Below are 24,356 nucleotides of genomic sequence, written 5' to 3'. Positions count from 1 at the left end.
ATAGACACAGACTTTCTCAATTAGGTTCACAGTTTTCTATAAACTACATTTCTAGCTTAAATCCCAATTCTCTTCCACCTAGAGTATTGTAGTGCACTCCTGGCTAGACTGCCACTTCTAGGGTCTTTCTGCATGGAATTCTGAATTATTTTTATTCATTATCTCCAAATGAATCTTCCTAAAGGGGAAGTTCTGATCTGTCCACTCTCTGGCCTAAAAACCTTAAATGTCTCTCTCATGGATTACTAAATTATTCACAAGTGCCTTATCCTGGCATTCAAAGCCCTCCATGTTCTGCACTCGATTCTATTTTTCTAGCCTTTGTGTTGCACCTATCACCTGGAATACCCTTCCTTCCTTCACCTTTACCCAGAAAACTGCTGAGTTCTTTAAAACTTATCTCAGGGAGACCTGGCTGATTCAGTCACAAGCTGGTTGATGAGTTTGAGTCTCACGTTGAATGTAGAGTTTACTTGAATAAAAAACAAAACAAAAAAAACCTTATTTCAAGTGCCACCCCCCACCCCATGAAGTCTTTTTTTTTCTTGGTCACAGGTGGTAGGGAATCTAAACTGAATATGACTCTTCCTACGAACCCCTATAACACTTTATTAACACTTTTATTTCAATGCTTACCAGATTTTGCCTGGTATAATTGCATATTACAGTGCTTCTCAGACTTTTCCAGAAGTACACCTAATTATACAAAAAAATGAACAGATAGCCCCAAGGCTGTCACAAGAAGCTGCCTGGAAAATTAAACTTTAGTATGAATTTTGCAGTGTTATTAGTATTAAACTAATGTTTGTTTTTAATATAGAAATGTGGACTGACACTCCAGGAGGATGTGTCTACTTAATCTGAGGGTACACCTGGCACACTGTGAAACCCCTCCCCACATGTCCATTAAGCTAAGAGCAGAGACTGTCTTATTCTATACGTACCGCCATAAAACTAATATATTACCATCTACACACTGACGCTCAAGAAATACTGTTGAACTGTGACTCAGGATACGTTAACTGGTGTTAACTGTATTTACTGTTTACCATGTACCTAGAACTGTGGTCTCCGTTTCAAGGAACTTAGTCTCCATGGGCTGACCCTGAACAAGTAAAAAACTGTACAGAAGTGTTAAATCATGGAACGTAAAGCCTTCTTTGCAAGACAACTTGGTTTGGGGTCCCAGTCTCTCCGCTCCAAACACCAAGTACATACATGGCAACAGTGTTGAGTACCAATTTAAGGTATACTCTGACTTCCAAATTATTTTCTGAAGATTGAGAGTTTTCTGCTAACACTGCACAAAGCTTAATCCTCTTTATCTGAAAATGAAAGGTTCCCATCTTTTCGCTCTCCAGTTTGAAGCTCAGCAAAGCCTTCTGGGTGCCGGGCCGTAGACAGAAGTCTCGTCCCACCAAAGGAGCAAAAATGCCAAAGCTAGCTGCGCCGCCCGCTAACACCCCCACGGGCTCCCAATTGGTCCTCGGAGCTCACTCTCTGTCCACATTGGTGTTCCAGCTTGCCTGTCGCCTTCAAAGAACCCACCTCTAGCCAGCGACTATTGGCAGATCGTTACGTCATTGCCCTATCTACCTCACTCCCATTGGCTCCCATAGGAAGGGGCGGCCATAACGTCACAGGCAGGGGCCGCCATTTTGACTGAGCAACCCTAGTGACAGGAGCCGAAGAAGCAGCGCAGGTTGTCCCCGTTTCCCCTCCCCCTTCCCTTCTCCGGTTGACTTCCCGGGCCCCCTACACTTCACAGTCCTGGTCCCGCCATGTCCCAGAAACAAGAAGAGGAGAACCCTGCGGAGGAGACCGGCGAGGAGAAGCAGGTGAAATGGAGGGGGTGCGGGCCGGCGAGCTGGGGGCGACCGTGATGGGGCGGGAGACGGTCTCCCACCAGTGCGGATTGGTCGCCATGGTCTCAGGCTCTGCAGGGGTTGGCCACTTCTTGCGTCACGCAGGGTGAGCTTTAACACAGCTTGCAGCTCTGGGGCTGGTTAGTTGGGCCCGTTGTCAGTCAGTGCCTTACTCTTTCTGATTGGCCAATAGGCCTACTGCTCAACACATTGAAAAGGTGCTATCATTGGCCAAGCTTGGGTGCGGGGCGGGTGTTTGGAAAGACTGGGTGAATGAAAGGGGGCAGGTGGTCCTGAGAAGCGATGTGTGTTATTGGTAGAGGGGGGTAAAAGGCCTAGCAGCTAGGCTGGGTTCCCAATCAAAAGGATACAGGTGGAAGTAGAGACGATTAAGAAGGACCAGCATTGGGCTAAGGGAGAAGTAATTATTAATCATGGCTACTTTAAGGCGGCAACTTTCTCAAGAGACCTATTTTGACGGTTGGGGTCCCACTGTTCCCCAGCCTCAATTGGGAACTAACAGGACTGAAGAGGACTAGAGATCCATAAAGCATAATGGAGATTAAACCTAGGAAAGACACGAAAGGAATCGTGACAAGAGAGACTCCACCCTATTTCCACCACGACCCCGACTTCCAAGGCAATGGGACTTAGTTCACCCACAATTCTGTGATAAAAACACCCCAAATAAACCTCTTCTTGGGGCTTGTATTTGACTTACAACATTTAGTACTGGGCTCAGGGCGTTGTGAAAGGCACCTGATATATCTGCCAGATTTTCAAGGGAAGGGAATATAATTACATTAAAAAGAGACACAAATTGCCTTAGGTCTTTTCTTTCTTTCTTTTCTCTTCCTTTCTTTCTTAGGTCTTTCCTCCCTCCCTCCCTCCCTTCCTCGCTCCCTTCCTTCCTTCCTCCCTCCCGCAGGGGAGGCACTTGTGAGCGGGGGAGAGGCAGAGATAGGAGGGACAGAGAATCTGAAACAGGCTCTGTGCTGACAGCAGAGAGCTTGATGCGGAGCTCGAACCCACTAACCGTAAGATCGTGACCTGAGCAGAAGTCAGGCGCTTAACCTACTGAGCCACCCAGGCGCCCCTAGGTCCTTTTTTAAATAATTTTTTTAACATTTATTTTTTTGAGAGGAGTGGGGAGGGGCAGAAGGAGAGGGAGACACAGAATCCGAAGCAGGCCCCAGGCTCCAGGCTGTCAGCACAGAGTCCCACGCGGGTCTCAAACCCATGGACCACGAGATCATGACCTGAGCCGAAGTCGGACGCTTAATCGACTGAGCCACCCAGGCACCCCCTTAGGTCCTTTTTTAAAAAATGTTTTTTAATTTATTTATTTTGAGAGAAAGAGGGAGAGGGGATCCCAAGCAGGCTCCTTAGTCAGTGCAGAGCCCAACTCAGGGCTTGAACTCACAAACCATGAGATCATGACCTGAGCAGAAACCAAGAGTCAAATGTTTAACCAACTGAGCCACCCAGGCACCCCGGCTTTAGGTCCCTTTAAAAAGTCACTAAAGAAAAGGGCATTGGGGCCCACAAAAACAAGAAGAGAGTAATAACTACGGTGAGAGCCCCTGCAAGCCAATTCCAAGTTCTTGGCATGTTCCCTAAACTTCCATCACTTGCCCCACTGGGGAAGGTGTTGACCTTTTGGCAAAAACTGTGGGTAAATACTAGTGAACCTCCTGTGTCTTAATTTTCTTGAGGTTAAAAATAGTGTCATTTTTATCTCTTTACCTGTTACCTTCCTACCTAAGGTTTATGGAAATGCTGAAGCAACGTTGTTCCTTTATTAAGGTAGAGACATTTGGAGAAGGCCACATAGCTCAGAGAGGCTTAAATCAGATGACTGCCTTAGACTTGGGGTAAAAGGGAACATCTCAGCAGAATTATCCCCTTTGATTTCCTGTTTGACCTGTACTGTGTGTTAGGGATAGCCAGGGAAGTTTCCTACTCCTCTTGGATCACCAGAAGCCCTAGTTAGCTCTTTTCTTTCTTTCCTAGCTCCTTTGCTGAATAAGCTATGGTTTGCTCTTGATTGAAAAATTGTGTTTAGGTACTATTTTTAACTCCAAGTCACTGAAGTGGTTCCTTAAGCGTAGTGTGAGAAGCAGAGTGTGTGTGTATGTGTGTGTGTGTTTTCTCACAATACAGTTATCTTGAGCTTTAAAGATTTGAACAAAAGTCTAGGTTTGTTTAGGAGCAGGGTAGAGACAGTATATCCACAAGAGGGTAGATTTCCAGGAAAAGTTGATAGTATAAAGTTACTAGGTTACTAGCTCCTGGGTTGCTCAGTTGGTTATGCGTCCCATGACTTCAGGTCACATTCTTATGGTTTGTGGGTTCGAGCCCCGCGTCAGGCTTTGTGCTGACAGCTCGGAGCCTGGAGGCTGCTTTGGATTCTGTGTCTCCCTCTCTCTCTGCCCCTAACCCCCTCACACTCTGTCTCTCTCAAAAATAAATAAACATTGGGGCGCCTGGGTGGCGCAGTCGGTTAGGCGTCCGACTTCAGCCAGGTCACGATCTCGCGGTCCGGGAGTTCGAGCCCCGCGTCGGGCTCTGGGCTGATGGCTCAGAGCCTGGAGCCTGTTTCCAATTCTGTGTCTCCCTCTCTCTCTGCCCCTCCCCCGTTCATGCTCTGTTTCTCTCTGTCCCAAAAATAAATAAAACGTTGAAAAAAAAAATTTTTTTTTTTTAAATAAATAAATAAACATTAAAAAATTCTAGATATTAGAAGGGTTGCTTCCCAATTTTTTTTTTAAGTTTATTTATTTATGGGGCACCTGGGTGGCTCAGTAGTTTAAACGTCTGACTTGGGCTCAGGTCGGCTCACCATTCGTGAGTTCAAGCCCCGCATCAGGCCCTCTGCTCTCAGCGCAGAGTCGCTTTGGATCCTCTGTCTCCCTTTCTCTCCTGCCCCTCCCCTGCTCTGGGGCATGCGCACACTCACTCACATGCTCTCTTAAAAATAAAAACTTCTTTTTTTTTTAGGTTTATTTTGAGAGAGACATAGTGTGAGTGGGAGAGGGACACAGAGAGAGAGAGACAAGACAGAGAGAATCCCCAGGCAGGCCCCGAACTATCAGTGCAAAGCCCAATGTGGAGCTCAGACTCACAAACCATGAGATCATGACCTGAGCCACTTAACTGACTGAGCCACCCAGGTGCCCTTGCTTCTCAATTTTTAATTTAATTGGCCCATTTGTTTCCTCCAGGACACACAGGAGAAAGAAGGTATTCTCCCTGAGAGAGCTGAGGAGGCAAAGCTAAAGGCCAAATATCCAAGCCTAGGACAAAAGCCTGGAGGCTCCGACTTCCTCATGAAGAGACTCCAGAAAGGGGTATGGGACCCAATCTCTTATCCTCTTACTGGAGCCAAAAGGGTCTTTAGGGATGAGATCTGTAGAGCCTCTTGTGAATGTTTATCCAGAGGTTCTGCTGTTGGGCAGTAGTAGAGAGGAATTAAAAACTTGTAAAGAGCGAGGCAAATTATTGTAAATCCCTAATATGGTATCATACAGGGTATGAAGGCTTAATGTTGAGACATTTGGATGTGGGGGGCATTGGAGGATTGGGGGAAGGAAGGATGTTAGAAACTGAAATGCTGACTCCCCCAGGCATTTGCCTGTTTAAATGGTGGGAGTTTTAGGACTGCACTTTTTAAGATTAGAGCTAAGTTTTGGGGTGCATGATTTCAAAAAAAAGATCAAACCATCTGTCCTATAGATTTCTTCAGCTTGAAATGAATAGCTTTCTTCAGACCCTTGAAATTAGCACCAGCCATTAACTGTGCTCTCTCAAGAGACTTATTTTTCCATCCAGAGTGGTGGTCCTCACCAAGGGAGGGTCTGCTTTCATAGCCATCTAGCTCCCAATCAGGTTTCTCAGTCCCCGTAGGTACCTGAAGCTAATTGAGAGATTGTAAGGCAGTAAACTGCCTAAGGGCGTTCCCAGGTGTGGATGAAATAGACGGTGAAACAGATCCCTGTGGAGAATCCTAGTTATTGAGTCTTAGGCACAGATGATGATGTGATGCTGATTTGCAGTTTACCTTGCTGCAGGCAAGGCAGGCGTGGGCAGGCTGTCATAGCCATGGAACATGTGTGGGAGCAGTGGGAGTCAGAGGAAAAGTACATTATCCTCATGAACAAACCATTTCTATTCATGGTCTGAGGGAATCATTTTTAATTTTGAGGTTGTAGGCTTGAGGTTGATCTCCTGCTGATTGCTAGGATAGCTCCAGATTGACACTTCTGTATGTCTTGTTAATTTCCCCAGGACCAAGCCCATTGGAGACTAATAGGTCCTCAGTAAGCCTTAATGAATAGTCAGTAATTTGGTTGAACCATCCTGTATTGATGGGTGTATAAAGGATGTAGGGGTTATCTCTTTGCTCATAAAATGTCTACTGTAGCTAGGAAACTGCCTACAATCTGAAATGTCAGAACACATTGGAGACAAGACATAAGTACATGTAATTAATGCTAAACTATTTGTGTAATGAGGTTAATCAAGGAAGACTGGAAAAATCTAAGCATTGATGAGGGTTTATAATGGATGTGGGTCTCCTTGCTTTCGAGGAAGGCCAGAGTTCCTCACTCACCTAAACATCCCTCTTGTCTCCTAGCAAAAGTACTTTGACTCAGGAGACTACAACATGGCCAAAGCCAAGATGAAGAACAAGCAGCTGCCAAGTGCAGGACCGGACAAGAATCTGGTGACTGGTGACCACATCCCCACCCCACAGGACCTGCCCCAGAGAAAGTCCTCACTCGTCACCAGCAAGCTTGCGGGGTAACCTGGGCCCCCCCTTCTCTCCCCTTCCTCACCCACTGGACTTTAATATATCATAGGCAGGGATGAAATGAGCACCTAGTTAGATCTTCTCAGCTTGCTAGCCAGAAATGACTGTGATTCTCCTGGGGGCTGCTGAGAAGGTGATGTGGGTTGAAAAGGGGCTCTGAGTTCATTTCTTTGATTAAATTGAGATTTTCGCACCCTCACTGTAGCCCAGGTAGGGGCCCAGAAATAAGAGACTAGGATTGGATAATGCTGCAAATGCTCTTTTTCTTTTGTATGAGAAACTGGGGAGATGTGATTTCTCCTTTTGGAAGAGAATATCCCAAAATTGGTTAGGCTAAGCCTTGGGAATAATATGGTAGATTTCCATCTAGAAGCTAATCCGACATAGCTGGGAAAGGTAGACTGAATGAGATCTGTTTTCTGTGCTTCTAAGTGTTTTTTCCCTTAGGCTGCTATTGCTTTGTGTTTCCATTGTGTCAGGTTTAGAGAACCCTCAAAAAGAAAAACTGATTTGCTTGCCTAAAACTACAGTGCCCACCTAACCTCCCTTACTCAGTGAGTGTCTCTTACAGGTTGCCGTGGCTCTTAAATAATGTAAAGATTGGAGAACTTCATTCACATGAAATGGGCACCTTCTCTCTCTCTTCCAGCATGTTGCTTTCGAAAATATCATGGGATAGTGGAAAGATTCGCACTGGCTTTGGAGTCAAGATATCTGGGTTTTAGTTGCACTCCATCTCAGCAGAACTGATATGTAACCTTGGTCATTTAACCTCTGTGGATTTCTATTTCCTCATCTGTAAAAGAGCTGAATATAGATAAGATGGGTTAGAATTTTAAAATCCTGTAACTGCCAGCTGAAAAAAAGTCTGTGCTATTCATTGTAAAACTAAGTGAGGAAGGCCTGTGGGTGAGCCTACAAAGGGGAACCATTAGAGGACTACATGGGGAGAGAGGAAGTTGAGATTTGGGGATTATAAATTCAGGCAAGAGGGCCTCATAAGTATCATGGACTTAAGGCCAAGGGAAAAGTTCTAAGAAGCTAGCTTCTATGGAAGCTTCTTGCCTCTACCCCCACCCACTTTCCTGGTCCCCAGTCTGGGCCTTTGCTGCTAAAAAGCTGCTCTGGGAGCCAGGCTGCAGGCCTGAGGACACGTGCTTAGTCACGCACATGTAGAGTCCCATGTTTCAGATGTGATCAGATGCCAGGTGTACTGCTAAGGAGACCAGAAAAAAAGGGGCAAACTGAGCCAGCCTCCACGCCTCGGTACTGTGGTGGGGCTGGAGCAGCAGGTTCCTAGGAGATGATTCACCGTGGAGGAAGCTGGTGGAGGAAGATGGTCAGGGGGCGAGAAATGGAGCACTGATAAATCTCTGCCTTCCTAGGGCTCAGTAACTCAGCTCTTGTGGGATGAGAAGCAGCAGTGGAGATTCAAGAGCAGATGGAGGAGAGGGGTGCAGGTGACCAGCGTCTTCAGTCTGCTTATCACTAGCTTGGCCTGAATCCTACTGCTGGTTATGACAGAGAGGGCCAGGGCAACAACTAACTGTTTAAGAGGACAAGATTCTGTAATTCTCTCTTGCTCTCTCACCTCACAAATCCTAATACATCAAACCTTTGGGCTGATGAGAATGACCTGTGGTGCCTGGCTGGCTCAGTCGGAAGAGCATGCGCGAGTTCGAGCCCCATGTGGGGTGTAGAGAGTACTTAAATAAAACTTAAAAAAAAGAAAAGATTTAGCAGGAGAATGACCATGAACTTGCTGGTGCACATGCAGAGTGATTGGCAGGTGTGTATACTCCTTTCCTGACCAGCCATTCACTTTTCAGGCAGTCACTCAGATGGGGTAGGAGAGAGTTGGTGAGGAAGGAATGGAGAGAGCAGGATCCCTGGATTTCCTGGCCCCCAAACTCCTTGACTGTCACTTGTAATTGTATATAATTTTTGTGTTTCTTGCTTCATTCCTCATGCTGTCTTCCTTAGTCTAAAGTCCTTGTGGGAAGGGGAAAATGCTGAACATCCTTGTATAGTTTCCTCAACTGTCCCAGCCATGTTGTACATAGATATGTCATGTTATTATATATATAAATATATATATAATTTTGTACGTTTTCTTCATCTCCGATCTTCTCGAATTTTGTACTTTTTTCTTTTCTGTCTCAGCTGCTTTCTCTATTGGTCATTTGAATCTTCAAGACTGAGGTCACAAGTCTGGTTTTTAGGAAGGAATAGAAAAAATAGGGAAATCAGAAAACTGTTGATCTTGCTCTTTCTCTACCTGGTCATCTTCAAGGATAAGAAACAAAGAAACAAGCTACATTTTGTATTTGCCACCTATTTCCACAGCATGAAATACATCACGTCCATGGCAAAGAAGGGTCATTCCCAAATCCAGATCCAAATTGCTTTGATTAAACCTAGATTATTAAATCCACTCAGAACAACACGTGTGTTGTCTGGCCGTGGACTACATGCTGTCACCACCTCATCACTCTTAGCCCCCCGTCAGTCTCTGCTGCTGCGTACAGCTGACTGTGGCCATGCCTGTGAAACCAAGCCTGCTCTAAGCCAGGCAGCTTATGCCCCTGCAAACCTCCAGTTATTGTGATCTTTGTCTAAAGAATTTTCTGTATTGCTTTCATGGGTATCTCCAAAAAGGTAAAGAACACTTTTTGTGGATAGAAAAAAACTGAAATTACCTCCCCACCACCACCCTTCTCCCTCTCCCTCCCTCCCTCCCCTCTCCTTCCCTCCCCTCCCCCTTCCCTCCCCTCCCCCTTCTCTCCCCTCCCCCTTCTCTCTTCTCTACCTCTCTCTCCTTCTCTCTCCCTTCCCCCCTCCCTCCCCAGCTGTCTGTGGATCAGATTCAGGCATGAGCCAGGTAGCCTAATGATTGTTAAGTGTGGAAGAGTCATGGGGTAGGGACTGGGATGGAACTTCGAATTTTTTCCCTTATTACTTGACAGTGTTTTCTTTTTCTTCTTCTGTGTTCGTCCGCAGTGGCCAAGTTGAATGATGCTGCCCGGGGCTCCGCCAGATCCTGAGACGCTGCCCTCCTGGGTCCTGTGCTGGCTCCTGCCCCTCCCTGCTTTGGCAGCCAGGGGTCAGGAGGTGGCTCGGGTGCGGGCTGGAGAGGCAGAAGCCCCTGCCCGTCGGTGTCCCAGCGCATGGAGCCCCTTGGGCTGAGCACCAAGACCCTGAACCTTTTTTGTTTTACCTTTTTTCCAAATAATTGTTGGGAGAAATCTCAGTGAAATCCTGGGGGGTGGGTGGGGGGGTTGTGAGAGGGTGGGATGGGAAATTTGTGGGGGATATGAAATAGGACTTGGAGTTGATAAAAACATTCCTGACTATCTTCCTTCCCAACCATGTGGCTGGTGTGGGATGGGTGTAAGGGGGAGGAGTGGAGCAGATTCCAGATGAAGAGTTCTGATTCAGCTCTGTAGAAAAATGCCTTGTTTGCTTGGATGTGGCTGGGGACCTGGGGTCAGATAAAAGAAACTGTCCATCTAAAGATGACAGAAGCAAACAACCCCTCTGGTCCCGCAGAGCAAGCTGAGAACCCAATGTTAATTGTTCATTTTAAAAAGTGCTGTCCTTGAAATAGATTTGCTGTGGGGAAAAGGGCAGTGAGTGTGGGGAAAGGGGCCATGAGCGTGGGGAGCCCCACAGAGCCCAGGGGACTTTTTGAGTATTTGAAATAAAAAAAAAAAAAAGAAGATGACCCACAAAAAAACACAACCCAGAAATATTCTGAAGCAGTTGGTGTGTTTTATTGGGGTTTGGGGAAAGGGAAGAAAATGAAACTGAAGACAGCATTCAGGGGAGAAGCTGGTATGGGGCCCTGAGTTTTAAGGAACAGGGGCCCTTAATACAGGATGTGACTGGGCTTGCCGCTTCCATCACTCAGGGAGAGGGAACAGGGATATTGGCGTATAGATCAGGGCTTTTCTGGACTCCTGTCCATCCCTTTTGTTTGTGTAGCTAGTGTAGAAGATGTGTCAACCTCGGGTTTTGGTTCACAAAATAAGGAATCTGATCTAGTTTATTAACACCTAGAGCTTAGTATAGGCTAAGCAAAAAAGGAAGCCCACTCTTCCTTTTCCCTTTTAGTCTTCCATTCCTTCATAAGTTCTTAAGTCTGTGAAGGAGAAATGTGACCTCTGGTCATAAGCCAAAAGCTCAACCTTTCTGTTTGTGGCCAGCAGGAGGCAGAGTGACTTACTTCCTCACCATTGTCACAAGTATCACTGGAATCCTGCCGCTGCAAGAAGTTAAAAATTGCCTGTGAATGTAACCTAGAAAAGAAACATTACCAAAGGAGAAACAAACTCACCTGTCTCTCCGAGACACACACCAACATTCACATACAGTAGATGAAATCTACTTGCGCATTTTGCCCAACTTTGAGTAGGAGAGTTTACTGTGATATTTTCCCAAGTGTGATTGGCTTCTCAAATGAGTATGCATCAAGGAAGATAAAGTCCAGGAGACATAGATATTCCAGCGAACTCTCCATCTTCTTGAAGGGGACGGGTAATTTTAAACTAGACTAGGAACGTGATTCTCAGTATCTAACTCATTCTTTCTCTTTAATCAGAAGTTTTCCAAATACGTTTTCAGTTCCTCAGGATGTTACGGACTTGCTGTCTTCTGCTTTAGCCAGGAGATGGTGATGCCTCTTAGCCATCAGCCTTTCTGAACCGCATGCTAGACACTGAGCCAACCAGGTGGTATGGAGGTACATTAAAGACATTCCCTACCATTGTGGGGTTTATTGTCTTTGTGAAAGAAGACATCTGCAAAAGTTCACATACTTGAAACTTACAAACTCAAAGCTAGGAGCTGTACACATACAAATAGAATGTTTACTGTAGTGTGGGGTTAGTCTTCTCATCTTTATTCCCCTTCAGCCAATCCCATGACTTCTTTTTGAGCATGACTTCCCTAGTGTATGTTTGCCAGGTGCATACAGCTGGGGAGTGAGATCAGTGAGGCTGAATGTGGGATCATTTGGTGCAGGTTCGTTTTAATACAGAAAAAGTTGAAGTGTAGAAATTATTTAGGAGGTGGCAAAGTTAAGTTGCTGAAGAGATCGAGATAGTCTCTCGGCTTATATATATGACTTTTCCAATATTGCTGGCTTCCCTGGTCCTTAGTTCTAAGCTGTAGCCTTGAGGGATCCTGAGGGGCTGAGAAAGGACTGTGGCTATCTCTATTTTAGTGTAGCACCTTGCCATTCCTTCTCCCTCACCCCCATACTACGGGGCCAGGCAAGCAGGACAGATTGCTCTGCAGTGCCTCAAGTAGCTATTCCTGCCCACATCCCAAAGAGTGTGGTAAGGGTTCTTCCACTCCTCCAACATAATTGATGATTGTACTGACAGTCGTCTTGACCATCAGATATACAGGGTGGCAGGGATGAAGTCACCATTATTATTGTCCAGCAGCATTTATTTTAAGCTAATGTGGCCCGGGCATGGAAAATGCAGGCAAAATAAAAAAAACTTGGAGCCTTTCCATTGAGAATATCTGCAGTGAGCCAGCAGTACTCACACGAGCAATCCTCGGGTGTATAGTGCCCTCTACTGGGCCTTGATGGGGATTAACTAGGAAAGGGAAGCTAGGACTTGACAGAGGCATACAAATAAATGCGAATTCTAAGGGAAGGAGAATCAGGAGAAGGGTTGTTTGCTAACTTTTCTTAAGAGACTGGGGACTTACTAATGAGGTGAGGCCTCCCGTGCTTGGGCAAGAATATTTTCATTCACCGGTAACTGCTGAACACCCACTTTGCAGTTAGAAATATTAGCTGTTGTTGGGCAGATAGACAATGTAAGAGATGGTGTCTGCCTGGAGGCACTTGAAACCTCATTGAGACGATGCTTCTACATATAATGCAAGGCAGCATATCATCAGTCCATCTGTAGTAAAAGAATCCCAAGAAGGGAACATCCAAAGGGCTGCAATCATTAGGTAAATACTGGTGGTGGAAATGAAATTGTCCAGTTTGATTACTTAATAAAAGCCCAAAATATGCCAGGTGCTGTGCTAAAATATAAGTGATATGTGGGTGCTTCCTTTTTCCACGTGAAGAAATCATGCTATCGTGTTGAACTTGGGTAGTACCCAAGTAGGCCTAGCTACATAGAGGAATGGGGATGAGCAAATAATAATTGCTAAATGTTTCGAGCACTTAAAGGTGTGTCAAGCCCCATGCCGAGTGCTTAACACACCCTCACAGCAGCTCCATGAGAAAGCAGTCTTACTGCTGCCATTGTCCAAGTGAGGAAACTAAAGCAGTAACTTGCCGAAGTGGCACAGCTTCTGAGAATGGAGGCAGGAGTCGCTACGGTGTCTGCAAAGGGATGGGGAAAGAGTGAACAGGAACACTTATGGAGTAAGTTCTGAAGGAGGAACAGGATTTCTCCAGAAAGGTAAGGTGACAAGGGGCATTTTGGTAGACAGACCAACACTTAGAGAAGGACGGGACCGTGTGGAGTCGGTGGTATTTCTGCAACAGCAGTATCAAGTCCTGGGGAGTGGCTGGTACCAGGCCAACAGGGCAGATAGGAGCCACATGACAGAGGCTATGACAGGCAGGCATGCCTAGGGACCTGATGGATGGCAAAGAAGAATATTTTAGGTCAATGCCAAAACATGTGGAGAAGGAATTTGAAGGTGAAGGATTTAGTGATGGACTGGCTCTAGCATCAAGTTGTCTGGTTTTTATCTATTTTGGTAACTCAGGACAAGTTTCTTCAACTCTCTTTGCTTACTTACTTGTAAAACAGGAATGATGTGGTACCCACTATGAAGGCTGGTCGTGCTGACTAAACAGCATAAGGTATGCAAAGCCCTCTCTTCAGGGATTCCAACAGCACATAAGGAGCCGTCAAGGAGCTTACAGACTATAGAGGGATATAATAAGGATGGGTAGACAAGACAATTAGAATACAAGAAGGGATGAGCACAAAATGTTCTAGAAGCACTTCCCTAATTTGGGGAGGTAGAAGAACAGAAAAATCCTTCCACCGAAAGGAGTTAGTAAGCTGAAATCTGATACAGTAAGACTGACAGGTAAAGGTTATGTCAGGAAAGGGGGTCTTCCAAAAGGAAGCATGTAACAAGATGCAGATGTAATTCCATTACATTGCAATAATTGGAAACTTGAAGTAATTGAGAGTAGTTGTAGCATGCCATGCAGCAGGTGAGGCTGGAGATGGGTGGAGGGAAGCAGGAGTCCAATCACAGAGGGCCCTTTGGACTTTATCCTGGAGGCAATGAGAAGCGCTGTTTAAAGACTGAGCAAAAGAATGACAAGTCAGATTGGCTCTTTAGAATAATCATTCTGACTACGGTGTGGGCAAGAGGTTGGAGAGGGTAAAATTGATGTATTTAGAGGTGCTGTTAACAGGATGGAAAGTTAAGGGATATGGCAGTTGTAAAGAAAAGATGATTCAACCTGTGGCATAAATTTGACATAGCAATGAAGCATCATTACCTAAGTGGGGAATTCTGTACTACACTCCACTTAGTAAACTGTTACCACAGGCTAGTTATAAATAAGACAGACTGTTGTGTTGCTACAGTACTTAGGCTAGATATGATTAGTAACTAAAGAAGGTAAAGACAGTAGGGATGAAGAAGAGTGGACAAATTCAAGAGATACACAGGAAGCACAATCAACAGAACTGGATATGGGGTGTAGGACTTGGGAAGAGAAAGCACTCTAATAAAAGATCCCCAGGTTTCTGGCCTCGGTTACTGGGCAAAGGATGATGCTATAACCTGGAGAGAAACTACCACTGAAAGAGCAAGTTTAACAAGAAAGATCATGAGTTCTGTGTTGCAGAAAGGATGATACGAGGTGCCTGTAGGACATCAAAGAATAGGTTACCCATAAGTTATTGCATTTAGGAGCCTAGAAGGTGAAAAAAATCAAAATAGGAAATGTAGATTCTGTGAATTTCACAGTACACTTAGTAATACTATGGAAGTGAAAGCATATAGAGCAAAATGACTGGAGGGCTGGCCCTGATGAAAGCTAACGTGAAGGCAATAAAGGGCCCAGAAAGAGAATCTGGAAGATGTGGTGCCCAATGACAGAGGTTAATGGAAGAATTGAGTCAATGTGAAATGCTATTGGAGGTTGCTGAAGTAAGAAATTAGAAATATCTCTTCTATATAATAAAAAGTGCCCCTTGGGGCACCTGGGTGGCTCAGTAAGTTAAGTGTCTGACTTTGGCTCAGGTCATGATCTCACAGTTCGTGGGTTCGAGCCCCATGTCGGGCTCTGTGCTGACAGCTCAGAGCCTGGAGCCTGCTTTGGATTCTGTGTCTCTCTCTGCTCTTCCCCTGCTTGCACTCTGCCTGTCTCTCAGAAATGAATAGACGTTTAAAAAAATTTTATTTTTAATTAAAAAAAAAAAGTGCCCCAAGGGGTGCCTGGCTGGTTCAGTCAGTGAAGCACGCAACTCTTGATCTTGAAGTTGTAAGTTTGAGCCCCATGTTGGGTGTAGAGATTAAAAATAAGATCTTAAAAAAAAAAAATGCCCAGAATTTCAAGAAATGTGTCACAACCGTGGGTAACTCTATTTGTCATGATTATAGTTTAGAGTGTCTATGTATGTCCACTTTCTATATTTTTCCAGATTTTGGAAATAAGTATATATTTGATAGAGGTCATTTTAATTCTAAAAACAATAATAAAAATCACATTTTTTTTTTAATGGACTAAAGGGTGTCCATTTGATTTGGCAATCAGTAACCTTCTTGAGCCAGCAGTGTCAACAGATTAGTAGAGGTAGAATCTTGCCTGTAGAACCAAGTGGTGTGGGAAGGTTTTGTTGTTTTAAGATGTTAAATTTAGGCACATTTATTGACTTGAGTGAAAGGAACCAGTAAATGTTGAAGCTCAGCGGAGAATGATGAAGAAAAAGGAGGGGATGTAAATGAGTTCAGGTGGATATGGTCAATTAAACATTTCAACATACATTTATGAAGCACTTATGTGCCAACCACTATGCATGGTGAGGTGCTGGGGCTGGTTTAGTTGGGAAGCCAGGTGTGTAGGAAATTGGTCTCAAGCAGGGAGATGTTTACTGCATCCTGCTTGAGGCTCAAGGTGAAAATACAATGAGGGGTAAACTCATAGCTGTTTGTGACTGGGGTTGGTAGTTGATGGGAGTCCTTCTCCGATGGCTTCGCTATTCTTTGTGGAGATGTAAGGTTGCAAGTTGACAGGGAGATGAGAGTTAGGGGGCTTAAGAAGAGTGGCCATCGTTTAGGAGAGAGGTTGAAAGGGAGAGGAATGGAAGAGAACAGACAATAATACTAAAGTAAAAGGGTTAGAGAACAAGTGTCAAGGGCCTAACAGATTGGAAACCATGAATGTATAATCCTTGGAATGTGTAATCTACTGGAATGGTACCAATCTATATTTCTGCTGTTTTCTCTAGCAACACCCAGCCGCCTGGGTACAAGAGCAGATAAGATGCATTATTATGTAGCTCCTGGATCATAGTCTGTGGACACATTGAGTGGATTGATAAGGGAATAAGGGGATGGAAGGTGCTGGGGAGGGACAGTTCAAGATATCCACCCTATTCAGACTGGGTGAAAAGGTAGGCCAAAGAAGGTATGATCAGCTCTGGTCAAGAGAGGTCTTGATAAGGTCAAAGAGCTGATGACGATTTAGAAGTGAAAGAAGTGATTAAGTTGGAAGCTCATGACCTGGTGGTCACAGTGATGTTAGAGTTAAGATTTTGGAGTTGGAACTCTTCCATGTAATGAAATGGGTAGTAGGAATGGGTGTCTAAAGTCGGGTAAAAGTAAAGGTCATTAGAGTCAAAGAACAAGGGAGCTCCTACATCCAGCTGCAAAGGTAGGTAGCTCAAGTATTTGTGGTTTTGTTGTTATCTCTTGTTAAACCCAACTGTCTTTTTTATAAAAGGAAGATTAAAGCAGTTAGCTTACAAAACAACAACAGAGAATTATGGGCTTGGAATGTTGGATCAGTAAATCAAGGTGTTGCAATCAACCCAGAATTATGTAGGATTGGGGAGAAGAGGAAGCCTCGTACCAGTCCTGGTATAGAAGTGACCAGGAGTAGCCAAGAACATGAAGGAGAGTTTAGCCTGAACTCCATAGCAGGAGGAATGGCATGTAAATATCTTGGAAGAATAATGGCCTGAAAATGACATTAGGGAGCTAGCAGTATCTCAGTTTCCCCACTTTCTGATACTGGAGGAGGGGAAAACCCTCCAGGGCTGCAAACAAAGCAGGGTCTGAGGGGAAACGTGGGTGTAATTTGAATGAGTGGGTTGAGGGAAATTCCTCTTAAGAGTTTCTGTGTGAGACCTCAGAGAAATGAGGGGACCAGGGATGAAGGTTTTGTAAGTGAGTGGGAGAGTTCTGCATTGGGGGCAGAATCCAAAGATCATACAGAGATGGGACCGCTTGTGCAATGAATTCACATTAAGGTTCTCAACCGGTTTAAAAGTTGTTTGGTATCAGTCTTGACCAAAGTCCCCAGAGGGTTATGGGGCACAGTCTCCTCAGGCCTGTCTCCCAGGGTCCTCAGGGGTAGGTAGGTTGAGCATTCCACCTCTGACAAGGCATCCTAAGAAAAAAGAGAATGGAGCAGTAGCTTAAAACTGATTATAAAAAGGAATAAGTAGGCTAGACTAAAACAAACAACTGGAAGAGGGTCCTTCATTCACTTATTTTACAAGTATTTATTGAACTACCAGGGCTTTGTCTAATTTATTGCTATATCCTCACCATCAAGAATGGTACATAACAGGGGCACCTGGGTGGCTCAGTCAGTTAAGCATCTGACTTCAGCTCAGGTCATGATCTCAGTTTGTGAGTTTGAGCCCTGCATCAGGCTCTGTGCTGACAGCTCGGAGCCTGGAGCCTGCTTCGGATTCTGTGTCTGCCCCTCCCCTGCTCATGCTGTCTCTCTCTGTCTCTCAAAAATGAATAAACGTTAAAAAAAAAATTTTTTTTTAAAGAATGGTACACAACAGGTGTTCAATAAATATTTGTTGAAGAATTGTTCATTGTCAATCTGTAAATATTCAGAAAAAAATTAAAAAGAGTTTGACCTCCTGCCACAGTCTCTGAATAGCAGCAACAGGGGATAAAGCAGAAAGACAACACCTCTAGTGAGAGAACAGCTTGGGAAGGCTACTCCCCAGACAAAGCTGGACCTCTCTTTTGGAAAACTTTTAGATGAGCCACATGACTAAGAGCAAGTAAGAGCCAAATACTGTCAACGAAGGATAGCTTTTCTGTAATTAAAATGTCTCCTTATGACAGGAAGAGCACTCAACACTGATAACCACACTGTGATAAAATGGCCCCTTCAGTTAAAAGTTTTGATATAAGTAGAGCTTTGGTGACAGAGGTATGTAGTGTATTTAGATGGACTTTTTTTGCACCTTGTTTTGACATACTTATCATAGGTAGATACTAGAGATTAAAACAAAATATGAACTTACAACTAAAATAGTTAAAAACTGAATATAGAGTTTATATAGTATATGAACTTCTCTCAAATTATTCATGTTAACCTCTAGGACTGCAAACCCATGAACAAGCATCATTCTTGATCTAGTGCCAGCTACCTACCTTAACGGCCTCAAACCCAATTAGTAACATCAAACTGATACATGTGCTAGAATATTTGTATGTTTTTTTATTAAAAAAATTTTTTTTAAGTTTATTGATTTATGAGAGAGAGACAACATGAGCGGGGGAGGGGCAGAGACAGAGGGAGACACTGAATCTGAAGGAGGCTCCAGGCTCTGAGCTGCCAGCACAGTGCCCAACATGGGGCTCAAACTCACAAACTGAGATCTGACCTGAACTGAAGTCGTATGTTTAACCGACTGGGCCACCCAGGCGCCCCTACAATATTTATATTTTTAATGAGAAAGAAAACTCTCATGCATTAGCAGACCTGTTGGTAGGGGGTGAGAGTGAGTGGTTAGCAAAAGCAATTTACTGTTGCTAAAATTACCCCATGAGGAGACCACCTACTCAGAGACACAAAGGGAAGTCCTGGCTTCATTCAGTGACCGTGAGTCCTGGCTCAACAGTTAAGGTCCATGTCTGAAATGCCTGTTATGATTAGGAAAGTCTGAGTCACCTTCAGACTTCCCTACTTGCACTTTTGAGTCATTTTCTGTTCCAGTGACCAAAACTGGGCACAACTACATATGAAAAATATTCAGAAGTGCAAAGTTTGGGAACTAAAGGGACATTAGAGATCATGCATTCAGTGTACTCACTTCACAAATGGAAAAACTGAGGCCAAGAGATAGTGCCTTTTGCCTAGCTGCACAGCCGTTAAAGGCAGCTTTAAGGCCATCTTCTATAGAGGCTGACTTCACAGCAAATTTGGTACTCTGGCTTTCATTTATTTTTATTAGAAGTAAACAAACTAGGTGCACCTGGGTGGCTCAGTTAGTTTAGCGTCCCATTCTTGATTTTGATTCAGGTCATAAGCTCATGGTTCATGGGATCGAGCCCCACATCCAGCTGTGTGCTGACACTGCACAGCCTGCTTGGGATGGGCTCTCCCTCTCTCTCTCTGCCCCTCCCCCGCTCATGCATGTGTGCACTCTCTCAAAATAAGTAAACATATTTTAAAAAACTAAACTAAATACTCGGGTTGGAAGCTTGAGAGGAGCTCAGGGCCAAGCTGAACAAGCTGGTGTCCATGGTATCCCCTTCAAATAACATGTGATGGTGTCCTGCAGTGGATCAAGGAGAGGGCTACTGTAGGACCAGCATCCTCTAACTCATGCTTTCTCTACCTTGGGACTGTGAATATTTTGGACTAGGTACATCTTTGTTGTGGGCGCTGTCCTGTATATTTTAGAGATGTTAACAGCAGCTCTGTCCTCTACCCACTAAATGCTCAGAACAACAACAAAAGTCCCCAGACGTTGCCAAATGTTCTGTAGGATCCCCTAGTTGAGAACCACTGTGCTGACTTAAGGAAGGGGCTCTGGTAACTCGGTCCTGGTCGCATTTAATCCTCTCAGCAGCACCCATCCTTACTCCTATCCCTGCGCCTGGCTTCTCTCCCTCACGTTTCCCTCTGGGGCCTACCATGCCTTCAGCAGATGGGATCCTCCAGCTTCTACCTCCATGGCCCCGAAAGTGACACCTGGGGTGAAATAGGAAGCAAAAGTTTCTACCCTCCCCCTTTTGAACCAAGGGGATCCCCCCCTGACTGCACAGGAATTTACATACTTGGTTAAAATAAGACAAAATGTATGCAGGGCTTAGCTCTTTCTTAACTGCAACTGCTGTGAACCGAAGAGAGATCAGGGTCTTAAGCCCCTTTCCTACCTTGGGGGTGGGCTGGGAGGGGTAGATGAGGGCACACCAAAGGAATCTGCCTTTTCTGCACAATTTTCCTTTGACTCAGCAGGCAACTTCCCCTCCCCAGCCACACTCATCCTCACCAGTGCCCATATTTAGACACTGCAAGCCTGTATTGTCATAGAAGGACAGAAACCAGATGGTTGCTATAGAGATGTGTTTACACACACCCCTAGAGCATAACCCAGTCTGAGCCTGAGTAGTAGGGATGAATGGCAGTTCTTGCTGGGACATGCAGTTTTTGTAATTTGCTATTACCTTACCTCTTCTATTCTCCACACATTTTTTTTTTTAAGCTTTATTTATTTGATCTCTACATCCAGCGTGGATCTTGAAGTCACAACCCCAAGATCAAGAGTCACATGCTCTTCCGCCTGAGGCAGCCAGGCGCCCCTCTCCACACAGTTCCAGGCTTCTCATTCCTGCTTCCAGATACCACTTCCCACTGACAAGTACTGTTCTTAAGCATCTTCTTTGCCTGAGGAAGTCACAGTTTAAACACAGAAGTACTGGGGCACCTGGGTGCTCAATTAGTTGGGTGTCCGACTTCAGCTCAGGTCATGTTCTCACAGTCTATGAGTTCGAGCCCCGCGTCGGGCTCTGTGCTGACAGCTCAGAGCCTGGAGCCTGCTTTGGATTCTGTCTCCCTCTCCCTCTGCCCCTCCCCCACTTGCACTCTGTCTCTCTCAAAAATAAAATTAAAAAACTAAAGAGAAGTACTTAACCTTTCTGAGCATCAGTCCCTTCATCTGTGATATGAAGATAATTATAATACAAACCTTAAATGGCTTTTGTTAGAATGAATTAGGTGTATGTAAAGAAATTTGGACCGTGGCTGGCAAAGTAGACGCTCAATAAATGGAATTTGTTCTCACGCTAAAATAAAACCCCACTCTGGGACACCTGGGAAGCAGCCACTAGTGCCTTTGGAAATCTTGGCTTATGCCTCCTCTGACAGTAGGTAAAAAACTGTTGTGGGAGGGAGGAGGGTTGCTTTGGTTTTTTGTCTTTGTTGTGTTCAGCTGGAAAGCTGTTTTGGGAGGGGAAGTCTGGGCATATGACCTCCTCCTTTCTGCAATTTGTTTTGGTTTTTTATGTTTATTTATTTTTGACAGAGAGAGGGAGAGACAGAGCATGAGCGGGGAGGTGGGGGGAGTGGGGAGTGGGGGGAGACACAGAATCTGAAACAGGCTCCAGGCTCTGAGCTGTCAGCACAGAGCCCTACGCGGGGCTCGTACTCACAGACCGTGAGATCATGACCTGAGCCGAAGAGGGATGCTCAACCGACTGAGCCACCCAGGCGCCCCTTCATTTCTGCAATTTGAAATGAAAGACACAGGGAAGAGAAGACACAAGACATCAACTCATCCTTGCCTGGGTGAAATGGAAGAATAAAAAGGAGGCAAAATGCTTTCTGGGCCTGTGGCTCAGGCTCCTCTCCTCCAGCAGACCCCTATCCAAGAGGAGGCTCGCTGTGTCCATGTAACAAGCCGAGGCTTGCTCCTACTGTAGATTCTGTGCATGATGCCTGCTGAAATTTTTGAGGGAGAGAAAAAAACAGACAAAAAACTGGTATTTTCTAATACCAGATAGAAGGCAGGTAGTTCCACCCCAGGTAAGACTTCTCTTCTTCAGCATGAATTTAGTGCAGAGCTATGTTCCTGTAGGAGGTCTCAGCTCCTCCCAACCTGCAAGGAAACAGAAAGAAGAAAATATTATGCCTTTGTATTGTCACTTCTGTTTTGTCTCATGGAATAGATATTACTATCCTATTTTCACAAGTAAAATTGATTTGATTGAAAAAGGCCTGGAAAGATTAATGCTAAACAGAATTATAGTCACCTTGGGAGGTGGTTAGGGAGGGGTAAGGGGAGTGGGCTTGAAGGTGGTGATCAAAGGAAATTTAGTCTCATCTGTCCTATTTTGTTTTTTCAAACAATATTTATGTATTGTATAATTCAAAATTAAATTTTAGGGGTGTCTGGGTGGCTCAGTTGGTTAAACATTGACTCTTGATTTTGGCTCAGGTCATGATCCCACAGTTAGTGAGTTCGAGTCCCACATCCAGCTCCAAGCTGACAGTGCGGAGCCTGCTTGGGGTTCTCTGTCTCCTCTCTAGCTGCCCTTCCCCCGCCTATGGGCTTTTGCTCTCTCTCTCTCTCTCTCTCTCTCTCTCTCTCTTTCTCTCTCTCTCTCTTTCTCTCTCTCTCTCAAAAAAAAAAAATAAACTTTTAAAAAAATTAAATTTTGAATTAAAAGATTATATTTTACAAAACTTTAATGAAGCTCAGAAAAGGTAATTTATATTAGGCCACTTGGTAATTCACAGACTCCAAAGTCCATGGCTGCTCCAGCAAACCACAGTGCTCTCTGTGTTCATCCTCATGGAGAACTAGGTTTAGAGCCAGGAGGGAGTTCTGAGCTCTCCCTCACAGGGGCAGTGGAATCACTGTGTAGCCTTGGCTTGGCTTTCTTTTTTTTTTTTCCTAAATCACTAAAGGGGATCATGCCCAGACCATGTCAGAACAACTTGCTGACTACCCTATGAGTTGGCCTGTGAAGTATGACTGAATCACAAAGATCCCAGACAGGGAACAGGGAAGGCTATAAAGCAGGACCAATGGGTGGCTCAGTCAGTGAAGCAGCCAACTTCGGCTCAGGTCATGATCTTGTGGTTAATGAATTTGAGCTCCACGTCAGGCTCTGTGCTGACAGCTCAGGGCCTGGAGCCTGCTTTGGATCTGTGTCTCCCTCTCTCTCTGCCCCTCCCTTGCTCATAATCTGTCTCTCAAAAAGTGAGTAAACATTAAAAAAAAAAGTTAAATACTGAAAAAAAGGATGATTAATAAAGCAGATTGTTTTATATTTAATAAGATTTTTTTTAAGATTTGTTTTTAACTAATCTCCACACCCCACATGGGACTCAAACTCACAACCCCAAGATCAAAAGTCACATGCTCCACTGACTGAGCCAGCCAGAGGCTCCTATATTTAAAGATTTTATTTTACTTTATTTTTACAGCACATTTAGAGTACCTGTCTTTTTTTTTTTTTTTTAATGTTTATTTAAGAGAGAGAGTGTGTGGGTGGGTGTGCATGCACATGCAAACCGGGGAAGAGCAGAAAGAAAAGGACAGAAGATCTGAAGTGAGCTCTGCACTGACAGCAGAGAGCCCAATGTGGGGCTTGAACTCTTGCACAGTGAGATCATGACCTGAGCTGAAGTCAGACACTTAACCAACTGAGCCACCCAGGCACGAGCCCCTCTTTTTTTTTTTTTTAATAGGCCCCATGTCCAATGTGGGGCTTGAACTCACGACCCTGAAATCAAAAATCTATGCTCTACTGACATGTTTCAGCTGGAGTACCAAGATACAACAGATATGAAATTCTATTCATATAAAAAAAAGTGGATATGCTGGGGAGCCTGGGTGGCTCAGTCGGTTGAGTCCAACTTCAGCTCAGGTCATGATCTCTCAGTCTGTGAGTTCAAAGCCCCGCATCGGGCTCTGTGCTGACAGCGTGGAGCCTGGAGCCTACTTCAGATTCTGTGTCTTCCTCTCTCTCTCCCCCTCCCCTGCTCGTGCTTTCTCTCTCTCTCTCTCTCTCTCTCTCTCTCAAAAATAAACATCAAAAAAGTGGATACATGATTTTCAAAAGAAATTTCTTTGGAGACAGCTACTACTCTGTTGTGAGCCACACCAAATCCCAAACAGAAGCAGTGGGAGCACTTCTCTCTTCTCCTCAGGCCCAGAACAAGTGGCCTCAAGGGACCACTGAAACCTATTTGTCTCTGGGTAGAGGATGGTCATTAGACTGCGTATGACTCATGGTAGAGGAAATTCAAGGCAAAGGTTGGCTAACAACAAAGCCTGAGGTAACCAAGTAAACAGCTACATTTCGGAAATAATTGCACTGTCTTGTGACAAAAGGTCAAATATACATTAATCCCATGGACCAAGCATGGAGCCAGTTTAAATCCTACTCAAGAGAAACTTGTGGGGGTGTCTGGGGGGCTTGGTTGAGCATCCAACTCTTTTAGTTATGTTTTTTACATTTATTTATTTTAGAGAGACAGAGCACAAGTGGGGGAGAGGCAGAGAGAGAGGGAGACACAGAATCTGAAGCAGGCTCCAGGCTCCGAGCTGTCAGCACAGAGCCCAATGCGGGGCTCGAACCCACGAACTATGAGATCATGACCTGAATCGAAGTCAGATGCTTAACTGACTGAGCCACACAGGTGCCCTGAGCATCCTATTCTTAATTTCAGGTCAGGT

General features: G+C 44.8%; 1 protein-coding gene across 2 annotated transcripts; it reads left to right on the top strand.

Moving 5' to 3' along the window:
- The first annotated feature begins 1,650 nt into the window (after nucleotides 1-1,650).
- ENSA (endosulfine alpha) lies at nucleotides 1,651-15,406 on the top strand. 2 transcript variants are annotated; one of them, XM_025934801.2, is made up of 4 exons: nucleotides 1,651-1,838; nucleotides 5,090-5,215; nucleotides 6,502-6,668; nucleotides 9,679-15,406. In XM_025934801.2, exons 1-4 carry the CDS (start codon nucleotides 1,782-1,784, stop codon nucleotides 9,692-9,694), a joined length of 366 nt encoding a protein of 121 aa, XP_025790586.1. In that variant the 5' UTR covers nucleotides 1,651-1,781; the 3' UTR covers nucleotides 9,695-15,406. The 2 variants fall into 2 exon arrangements, with proteins under 2 accessions (XP_025790586.1, XP_086574258.1); XM_086718132.1 differs by lacking the exon at nucleotides 9,679-15,406 and having other exon boundaries at nucleotides 6,502-8,796.
- Nucleotides 15,407-24,356: the final 8,950 nt, after the last annotated feature.

This window comes from Puma concolor, chromosome C1, assembly GCF_028749965.1.
Source record: "Puma concolor isolate L17-30 chromosome C1, mPumCon1.1.hap2, whole genome shotgun sequence".
Lineage (NCBI taxonomy): Eukaryota > Metazoa > Chordata > Mammalia > Carnivora > Felidae > Puma > Puma concolor.
This window is presented reverse-complemented; position numbering and strand designations above follow the sequence as displayed.